General features: G+C 42.8%; 1 protein-coding gene across 2 annotated transcripts in view; it reads right to left on the minus strand.

Moving 5' to 3' along the window:
- LOC141069482 (catechol O-methyltransferase-like) overlaps positions 1 to 8,970 on the minus strand; it is a 56,924-nt gene extending 47,954 nt beyond the window's left edge. Inside the window, exons 1-2 of one of the 2 annotated variants that reach the window (XM_073559070.1) lie at positions 8,822 to 8,970; positions 4,292 to 4,441 (exon numbers count right to left, since the gene is read on the minus strand). In XM_073559070.1, the coding sequence (XP_073415171.1) occupies positions 4,292 to 4,427 (136 nt within the window). In that variant the 5' untranslated portion in view covers positions 4,428 to 4,441; positions 8,822 to 8,970. Of the gene's footprint in view, positions 1 to 4,291; positions 4,442 to 7,468; positions 7,493 to 8,821 lie in introns of those variants that run through there. The other variant, XM_073559071.1, reaches the window with a different exon arrangement.
- Positions 8,971 to 11,310: the final 2,340 nt, after the last annotated feature.

The raw sequence follows: 11,310 nt of genomic DNA on the forward strand, positions 1-11,310 counted from the left end.
TATTCTACGGAGGACCATGGGGAGTGCATTATACTATATGGAGGATTATGGGGGTGCATCATACTATGTTGAAGGTTATGAGGGGCCATTATAATATTTGGAGGGCTGTGTGGGGTGCCATAATACTACTGCATGCATGCAATCCATCAAACTGTGCGGGAGGCTAGCGCAGGCCATTATATAGTGTAGGGCTATTATACTGTATGTAGGCCCATTATACTGCAAGGAAGGCTGTGTGGGGGATCATACTTTGCCTTGGGAGTACAGTAGGGTCATTATATTGTGCATGTAGAGGTTAATGTGGAGGACTTCACCATGAAGTCAAGATGGTAAGATTTAATTAGATTATATAGTCAATGTAGCGTACATGTAGTTCTGGTTGAGAGGAAGCCCTCTTTTCTGAGTAAAGTCCTTGATGTACTGTGTTGGCTTTCTTCTGCCACTACCTTTCAGGAAATGAGTTTACTACTACAGTCCTACTTGATAGATAGTCATTTTCCTCGTGTGTGAACTGACTGGAAGCAAAATTCTTTCTCCATACCATTTACATCCCCAATTGTGGGATAGTTATAACGTCACTATGATCTGCTCAGAAATGCCCACCTTAAGGGGAATCTGTCACCAGCATGATTTAGGGGCCGAGAGCCTGATTTCAGTAATGTGTCACTTATTGGGCTGCTTGGTGCAATTGTCTTAGTTTTCCCTGTTGTGGATGTAGTAGCGGTCAGAATGGTGAGCTGTGCATATCCCCACCTACAACCTTGGTTGGCAGCTTACTATGTACTGTGTACATTGTCAGCAAACTGCTAATCAGTGGTGAAGGTTGGGTTACACAGATTAGCCTTGCTGTCTTGCACACAACACCTAATTGATAATCGTCTCCTGAAAAAATACTGATTGTGTTACTGCACATAGCCAATCAAAGGCCCCGTCACACTAAGCGATCTCGCTAGTGAGATCGCTGATTTTGTGACACGCCAGCGAGATCGCTGTGTGTGACGGTGATCAGCGACCGGCCCTCCTGCTGGTTATCGCTGATCGTGCTCTAGCGGCCTGGGCCGTTTTTCGATCGCTGGTCTGCCGCTGCCCAGCGCGCATCGCTGCGTGTGACAGCAAGATACCAGCGATCAGCGACGCTGGTTGCTAATGTAAACGTCGGGTATCCAGGAGCCGCGGCTCCTGGATACCCGCTGTTTACCTTGGAAACCGGCCTACACGCTGGTTTCCAAGGTAAACGTCGGGTATCCAGGAGTCACGCGGCTTCTAGATACCCGATGTTTACCTTGGAAACCAGCGTGTAGGCCGGTTTCCAAGGTAAACAGCGGGTATCCAGGAGCCGCGGCTCCTGGATACCCGACGTTTACATTAGCAACCAGCGTCGCTGATCGCTGGTATCTTGCTGTCACACGCAGCGATGCGCGCTGGGCAGCGGGAGACCAGCGATCGAAAAACGGCCCAGGCCGCTAGAGCACGATCAGCGATAACCAGCAGGAGGGCCGGTCGCTGATCACCGTCACACACAGCGATCTCGCTGGCGTGTCACAAAATCAGCGATCTCACTAGCGAGATCACTTAGTGTGACGGGGCCTTTAATTGGCTATGTGCAGTAACACAATCAGTATTTTTTCAGGAGACGATTATCAATTAGGTGTTGCGTGCAAGACAGCAAGGCTAATCTGTGTAACCCGACCTTCACCACTGATTAGCAGTTTGCTGACAATGTACACAGTACATAGTAAGCTGCCAACCAAGGTTGTAGGTGGGGATATGCACAGCTCACCACTCTGACCGCTACTACATCCACAACAGGGAAAACTAAAGGGGGTTTTACACTAAGCAATATCGCTAGCAATATCGCTAAAACGTCACTGGTTTTGTGACGTTATAGCGATATTGCTAGCGATATCGCTATGTGTGATACTTACCTCCGACCGGCTCCCCCGCTGTCCGTCGCTGATCGCGCGAGAATGTCCGGCTCCATTTCTCGTCGGGCGCTTCCTGCTGAGACTTCCTGCTGTGACGTCCAGCGACGCGTGGAGGCGGGCGGGAGGACGCCAGGATCGCTGTGTGTGAATGGTAAGTATCGTGCGCTGCGTCGCTGCTGCATCGCTGTGAGATCTTTCTGTATGAAAGCTCACTAGCGATCATTTAGCGATGCACCAGCGATCCTGACCGGGTCGGATCGCTCGTCGGATCGCTGGTGCATCGCTAAATGTAAAAGGGCCTTTAGTCGCCCGACTCCTGGATACCCGCTGTTTACATTAGAAACTAGCGTCGCTGGTCCTGATCGCTAGGGCTGTCTATGTGACAGCTCACCAGCGATCAGCCTAACGATGTCCCAGCGATCCCATCATGTCGGATCGTTGGTGGGATCGCTGGGACATCGTTTAGTGTGACGGGGCCTTAAGCGAAACATCCCTGAAATCAAGCTCTCCGTCCCAACATTATGCTTTCAGATTAAACCTGCTGACAGATTCCCTTTAACCCCTTCATGACATATAATGTAAATTTAGGTCATTTGTAGAGTTGAGTGAATATCTTCTGTTCCCCACTTATTCGGCAAGCTATAGCACTTGCCGAATAATCTACAGCGGTAACCTGGCTTCCTGGATCGAGACGGCCACTGTCAAAGCACATGCATGGAGAGCCCAACACATAGGCTCTCCATGCATGTGTTGTGACAGCGACACAGCCGTGATACATGCAGCTGCGGCGCTGATCAGCCGATGCAATCCAGGAAGCCGGGTTCCCGCTGTAGCTTATTCGGCAAGCACTATAGCTTGCTGAATAAGCGGGGAACCGAAGATATTTGCTCAACTCTAGTCATATGTCTTGTCCCTGCCTTTGATGCAGGCTCTCAAGCTGATCCTGCATCTTTCCCTGCAAGTGACAGCTGATTTGATTATTTATGTGCCTCTAACAGTCGCAGGTGAAGTGGAGCTCTGCTCATGGTTGTTAACTTGTTAAATTCTGCTGTCAATCTCTGACAGCATCATTTAATATGCGCCAACAGGGGTGTACATAGTTCCATGCTCCCATCGGCGTGCCAGTGACGTGATCGCAGGATAACGATGGGTGTCATTACAGCCGAGGGTCTGCTGAAGATCACCGTGCTTGTAATTATGATCCTCCTGTGAAAGCCAGCCTATATGGAGGACTATGGGATACATTATACTATATGGAGGACTATGGGGATGCATTATACTATAGGGAGGAGTATGAATTGTGTTCTATACAATATGGAGGACTATGAGGACTGCATTGTACTTCTGGTATGGGGCCCCATGACTTCTTTGTATGCCCCTGGTCAGTACAATGGTTAATTTTTTTCCATACATTAAAGTACAGCAGCAGAATGGGTGACTTGTACCAGGATGGAGGATATATATACTAGGATGGGTCCCAGGATAAGGGACATATATACTAGGTATGGGGATATATACACCAGGATGGGTCCCAAGATAAGGAACATATACCAAGATGGAAGATATATATACCAGAATGGGGCCAGGAAGAGGGACATATATATCAGGATGGAGGGCGCATATATATATATCAATTCAGGATTGGGGGGTCCTGGTCCAAATCTTGCATTAGGGCCCATCAGTCTCTAATTACAACACTGCAAAAAAAACTATACATGTTTGGCATTTGCGTAATCATACTGACCTGGAGAATCATATTTCCAAGTCCATTTTACCATATAGTGAACATGGTAAAGAACACACCCCCATCCCCTCCCCAACAAAAAAAAAAATTGTGAAATTGCACTTTTTTGCAATTTTAACACTCTTGGATTTTTTCCCCCATTTTCTAGTACACTATGTGTTAAAATGAATGGTGTTATTCAAAAGTAAAGCTTGTCCCACAATAAATCAAGCCCTCATATGGCAATACTGACTAAAAAATAAAAAAATGTCATTGCTCTTGTAAGAAGGGGAGGAAAAGAACGGAAAAAAAATAAAAATAAAATGTCAATGGAGTGAAGGTGCTAAAGTAAATCTATGCAAGATTACCAGATTTTTGAGTCACAAAAAACAGAACTGTTTGTGAAAAAAGATAGATCTAGTCATGTATCTTTCAACAAATAACCCAAGTTATATTTACACCTTAACATTTAAATATCACTTTAGACTAGTTTTTTGTATGCTTTATTATTCTCATTCATGAAAACTTATGTTGATTTTTTTAATAACTAATTCACATGTTTAGATCAAACAATTTGCACTAGTGGGATCAGTCTGTTAATATGATAAAATTATATTCTTCATGCCAAAATTGTACACGTCACCTTTTTCATCTCCCACATTCATGGCCCATTCTTTTTGGCTGCAGTATTGATCAATGTGGTCCAACACACTTTGAGCGTCCCCTTCTGCTGCATTTTGCTTTACAAACTCCAAAATTCTCTTTTCCTTCTGAGCCATTTTGTACGATAATTCTGCAAATCAAATGAGGCTTTGTTTTAGGCAGGGTAGTTTCCACTGAATTTAATACAAAACAGTAAAGCTCTGCTACACTGTGGTCAACTGCATTCACCATATATGTAGCAGATCAAGCTAATCTATGTCTAGAATACTCTTTTCTTCTGTACACTATATGGTCCTGTATATAACGCTGCCTGACCTATTCTCATCTGCCATCTACGTCAACATAGTTGCATGTGTTTTTAAGCATTAATCTATTGGTTTCTAGTAGAGATCAAAAGTAGTGATGAGCGAGTATACTCGTTGCTCGGGTTTTTCCGAGAATGCTCACGTGATCGCCGAGTATTTGGATGTGCTCGGAGATTTAGTTTCTGTTGCCGTAGTTGCATGATTTGCGGCTACTTGACAGCCTGAATACATGTGGAGATTCTCTAACAAACAGGCAATCCCCACATGTATTCAGGCTGTCAAGTAGCTGCAAATCATGCAGCTGCGGCGACAGAAACTAAATCTCCGAGCACATCCAAATACTCGGCGATCACGTGAGCATGCTCAGGAAAACCCGAGCAACGAGTATACTCGCTCATCACTAGTCAAAAGTTCTGCATTCTGCTCTGCCTGCACATCGGAACTTGTAATAGCTGAGCACTGCAGGGCTGAGCTGAGTTTGATAACTGCTACTGACCTATCAATGCAGAACTGAAAATGCGGCACAGTTGATGAATGTGGCAGAGATACTGTTTCTACATTCTGCATTAACACAGAGGCAATTGCAGTTTCACTTAATTGACTTATGACCTGCCTGTGACAGCTCTACAGTGCTGTGTGGTGCAGATAGAGCGGAGCGCAGGGCAGCTGAGCTATGCTGGAAACAGTTTTCAGAACAATGCTATAAAAACACATGTAGCTATGTTGAAGTAGATAAAGAAAATAAAGTTGATCTGGCAGAATAGTGAACAGGGCCATACAGTGTACAGAAGAACAGAGTATGTTCTAAATGTAGGGCCGGGTGCACACGAACCGCAACCGACAGCGCTTTGGATGAAGCACATGTCCGCTATATCCAAAGCGCTGCAGTCTATAGAACGCAGGTGAATCCGCATATGTTCTCAGAATCGTGCAGATTCACCTCGTCCAATACATTCTATGGGTGAAATTTCTCTTACGGAGACTAGCGCCTCCACAAGAGAAATTGACATGCTGCGGTCTGGAAAGACGCTCCGCGTGTCAGTCTCCGTGGGCGTCTGTGGACACATAGTGGACATGGGATTTCTTGAAATCCTATCCACTATGCTGTAACATCTGGATGCCGCAGAAGTACGCAGCATCCATCCAGCAGCAATTACTGGTCATGTGCACATGCCCTAAAATATACTCTATGTCAGTGGTGGAGGCAAAGCGGAGCTATACTGGAAGCCAGCACAGAGAGTCTGCACTGCGCATGCTTAGCTAGCAGCCCTGGAACTACAGAAGGATGGATCCAATGACAACTGGAGGGTAAATGGAGCCTGGAGGGGCACAGGGGTGATATCTGCTGATCGGGGCATATTTAATATTGAGAAATAATTGCAGAAATGAATAACTACATATGTATATTATTACAACCCCAGGGTGAGGGGACGCCGAGCAGACCCCAGTGGCCACCTGTTACCGGTAAAGTAACCTTCATTTTCATAGGTTTACCTGTTTTTGCATTTAGTAGGCAGTTATGTTTCAGCTAAAAAAGCAGTATCATGAAATCTAGCTAATAGTTTCTATGTGAGTGAGATTTACATTGACCTACCGTCATATTACTTACCGGTCTCAGGCAGCGCCAATAAGTGAGGTGTTGTTTATATTTAGCACTGTCCTCCTGAGCTAATTAATCTTGCTATTTCATAGGGGGAGCTATTACATGCACATTTATCCCCCTTGTTATTATTATTAATATTTTTGTGCATTTTTGGTTCACCTCACCTACTGCTTGGTGTCCCTTTACAGCATTTTGCTTTTTTATTTCTTGTTTTTAACATTATATATTTAATAAAATGTACGGTATTTTAATTGTACTTGCGTTGGATCTCTTCCTATTCTCCCGCATGTACCAAAGTGAGGGAGTTTTTGTTGTTGCATCTTGATTGAAGTGCCTTACATTTGAGACAAATTTGATTTTATTACCCATATTAATCGTTTAGATAGGTCAAATGTGGTGGCAGATTCGCTTTAATCTTATAGATGTGTGTAATGGTTGGTGGATAAAAACTAGATTCTTCTCAAAATGGAGAGGTCCAGATGATTTTTAAGGGGTTGATCAGGATTTGAATAACATGGCTGCTTTCTCTAGAAACAGTACCAGACCTGGCTGTTTAGTGTTAGGGTATGTGCACACGTTCCGCATTCTGCTGCATTGTACAGTACCATTAAAGTCAATGAAAAATGAAAAACGCTGTGCACATGCTGCGGATTTTTCCACGCACATTTGAATCCGCAGCATGTCAATTGTTTGTGCAGAATCCGCAGCGTTTTTACACCTGCTCCATTATAGAAATCCGCAGGTGTAAAAACACAGGCAAAATCTGCACAAAAACTGCAGAAAATCTGCACTAAATCCGCAGGGAAAACTCAGGTTATTTTACCTATGGATTTAGCAAAATCCGCGCTGAAAAATCCACAGCAGAATCCGCAACGTGTGCACTTACCCTTAGGTATTGCAACTTAACTATTGAAATGAAAGAGGTAACCTATTTACAAGAACCATATGAGAGTCATAAAGTATGCTGCACAATCGAAATATAATGCCCCTACAAAAATAACGTGTCCCAATTTTCATTGAGAAAATGTAAGATATTAATTCAATTTTCCAAAAAAAAAAAACATCATATAAATAAATGCAAAATAAATTCTGGGAAATACAAAACCTAAAAACAGATATTCATAGGTAGAGATATGATAACATAATTAAAGGGATCAAATGTCAGTTAATCATGCAAAAGTCAATAGGTCCAAATGAGTACATAGAAATGCATGAAGCTGTCCAAGATATATGTACAAGTATACGGTACCTTTTAGTAAATGACTGTATAGCAGTCGGGATCCAGGCACATTTTTTCAGCTTTTATTTTCTGCAGCAAAACCTGATCTCTTGGCTGTGGATTTTCATTCATGTCAAAGGGTGAAAAACACATGAAAGAAGTGACGTGCTCTATTGTGCAAAAAAAAAAACATATGCAAAGCACAAAATCCTGATAAAAAAAACTAAATGTGTGCGCATGAGATATCTAAAATCTCATAGTCATAGCTGGTACTGTAAAACGCAGCTGAAAGTTTGCATAAAAAAATGCATTAAAAAATGCATAAAAACAGCACAATGTGAACTTACCATTATTGTCTTTGCGTAATGGTACAAAACTTGATCACATTTACGATCATGTCACGGCTACTATTATAGTCATTTACTAAAAGGTATATTTGTACACATATATCTCAGAGGTTTAATGGTGTCTCAGAGTTTCATGCATGTATATGTACCAATAGACTTTTGCATAATTTTCCGACGTTTGATCCTTTTGATTATGTCACCGTATTTCTACTTATGTATGTCCAATTTAATGTTTTATATTTCCCTGATTTTATTTCACCTTATTTATGACAATTTTTTAAAGAAAGATTGAATTAAAATAATACATTTTATCGACGAAAAGTGAGACACATTTTTGTAGCAACATTCCATTAATATGAATATTGATGAGCTGCAATGCCTCCCAAATCCAACGTGTGGCGCTGTGTCTCTAGGAGAATAGCCATGTTTTTCTCCCACAAAAATCTTCTTTTTTTTACATGTTTTGCATCTGTTCTGAGAAAAGTCACATTATCTGTCAATATATTGTTAGCAACGCAACAAAATTACTCTACAAAGGGGGTAAAAAAAAGTCACAAATAATAAATCAGCTGCAAACATCTGGATTATAAAAGCCACGAATGATGAATAGCCAAATAAAGAACAGGAAAAAAAAAAAGGTGAAAATAGACTTTAAAATAGGCTACAACTAAGAGGAGAAATTGGTGCAAAGAAAAGAAAGTCTTAAAAACTAGACAAAATAGGCAAAAATGCAATAATGAAGCGATATCCTGAGCACTGAAAAATAATGCAGAAAACATTAGTGTTGTGACCAGAAAAGGTCTGTGGTGTAACTGGACAGAAAGACATGGGCTCAGAGCAGAAACAACAACCCCGCACTGTGAGGAGGAAGGAGGAGTGAAGCCTCAGCTTCGCATAACACAGAGCTCAGGGGGTTTATGGTTTTCTGCCTGTGTCCTTGTCACTAGTGATAATAATGTAATGGTGGCTGTAAACCTGCCAGGTTTCTATCACTGTTTGATAAAAGGTGAGGCCCACAGCCAGAGATCCTACTCACATGCTCTCTGCAGCAGATCCAGGAAGTGAGTGATTCCTCCTCCTCAGCAAGGCATGACTAAGCAAAGGGACTGGAGTCAGCTCCATCCTTTGGGGAGTTACCCTCACTCTACTACAAGGATCCCTTTGTCTAATATTCCCAGTAGTGCAGCTTTGTATGGGACATACTAAAAAAGAATGAAGAAAAGTAAGAAGGAAAAAGAATGAACAATATGGAGAGGTATTAGACTAAGTGCACACGTTGCAGAAAATTTCTGCTCAAAAACCTGAATCCCTTCCCAGAAACCGCACGTATTTTTCTGCGGCGGTTTTTGCGCGTTTTTTGCACGGTTTTGATGCGTTTTTGATGCGTTTTTTCCGCAGCGGTTTCAAACCGCATGGAAGAAGCCAAAACCGCGGAAAAATCCGCAAAATTAATGAGCATGCTGCACAAAAAGTGCAAAATGCATAGAAATGACTGGGAAGCTTATTTTTAGCGGTTTTATAGTGAAATCCGCGGTAAAAAACGCTAAAAAAACGCTGTGTGTGAACACAGTCTCATAGATTTCTTATGCATCTTGGATATGAAATGTACATGAATTATATGTAGACAATTAGTAAATCAACACATATCCCATATAAACAGGTGTATATTATATTCCCTGAGCTTGATAGGTGTGGGAATGAACATGAAATACAAACTCTCCATTTAGGAAGTAACACTGATTGACAATCAATTTTACATGCTGTTGTGCAAATGGATTAGACAACAGATGGAAATTATTGGCAATTATCAAGACACCCTCAATAAAGGAGTGGTTCTGCAGGTAGGGACCACAGACCACATCTCAGTACCAATGTTTTCTGGCTGATGTTTTGGTCACTTTTTAATGTTGGTTGTGCTTTCACACTCGTGGTAGCATAAGACGGACTCTACATCCCACACAAGTGGCTCAGGTAGTGCAGCTCATCCAGGATGGCACATCAATGTGAACTGTGGCAAGAATTTTTGCTGTGTCTGTTAGCGGAGTGTCCAGAGGCTGGAGTCGCTACCAGGAGACAGGCCAGTACACCAGGAGACGTGGAGGGGACCGTAAGAGGGCAACAACCCAGTAGCAGAACCGTTTCCTCAGCCTTTGTGCGAGGAGGAACAGGAGGAGCACTGCCAGAGCATGTAAAATGACCTCCAGCAGGCCAAAAATGTGTATGTGTCTGCATAAACAGTTAGAAACCGACTCCATGAGGATGGTCTGAGTGCCTGACGTCCACAGATGGGGGTTGTGCTCATAGCCCAACACCGTGCAGGACGCTTGGTATTTGCCACAGAACACCAGGATTGACAAATTCGCCACTGGCAACCTGTGCTCTTCACAGATGAAAGCAGGTTCACACTGAGCACATGTGACAAACATGACAAAGTCTGGAGATGCCGTGGAGAGCGATCTACTGCCTGCAACATCCATCAGCATGACCGGTTTGGCAGTGGGTCAGTAATGGTGTCGGGTGGCATTTCTTTGGAAGGCTGCAAAGCCCTCCATGTGTTCGCCAGAGGTAGCCTGACTGCCATTAGGTACCAAGATGAGATCCTCAGACCCCTTTACAAAAAAATAACTGCAATACTGAGTCGAGCCCCTTAGTTTTTAGGAAAAATAAGTAGATATAATCTCCTAAATGTCATAAAAATACATCAAATGACACTAAAAGTATACACTTAAAGCACATTTGCCAACAGATTTCACTTCCAACTACTTACATTAAGGAGATCTCTCTGGTGCAGCTGGTCTACTTACTGGGAAAATCTATGCCAGAATGGTTGTATAATCTTTCAGGAAAGTTTAACTCTATCTCCTACCAGCTAGTCTGATGTACAGGTCTTCAGTGTCTCTCCTGAGCTCTCACACGGTTCAGTAGAAGCTGCAGCAGACACTCAGCCTGGGTCGGTGAAGCTTCAAACCATTATTTTTAGTAGTGATTCAGGCTAATTTTTTTTTTTGGAAAATTATTGCAGTTACACTCGATTATTTCCTTTATTTGTATCATAAACAACACAAAACAGCTGAGAAAAAAAAGCAAATCAGACATCATTTCACACAAAACCCCCAAAATGGGCCAGACAAAATTGTTGGCACCCTCAACTTAAAGAGGTTTTGCACTACTTTTACATTCATGGCCTATCATTAGGATAGGTCATCAAAGTCTGATCACCTGGTGTCTGACACCTGGCACCACCGCCCATAACCATCAAAAAGCTTCTTACGCTTCTCAAGTGGAATTTTGGTCCACTCTTCTTTTGCAAACTGCTTCAGGTCCTATTCCTCAGCCAGTCGATGAAATACATTGCCCATTATGACCATGATAGCAAGTCGATCAAGTGTTAGGCCAACGTCTTTCTCTCCTTAAACCCGTTGTCCAAATTGTTCCTCTTCCTCTTTTTCACTTGCAGAAGGGTGTTTACGTCTTCAGTAGTCATGTCACTGAAGCCCTCTCCTCCCAGTATTTTTACCAGCTTCA

Source organism: Dendrobates tinctorius, unplaced genomic scaffold (assembly GCF_039654945.1).
Source record: "Dendrobates tinctorius isolate UK_male_01 unplaced genomic scaffold, ASM3965494v1 ptg000265l, whole genome shotgun sequence".
Classification (NCBI taxonomy): domain Eukaryota; kingdom Metazoa; phylum Chordata; class Amphibia; order Anura; family Dendrobatidae; genus Dendrobates; species Dendrobates tinctorius.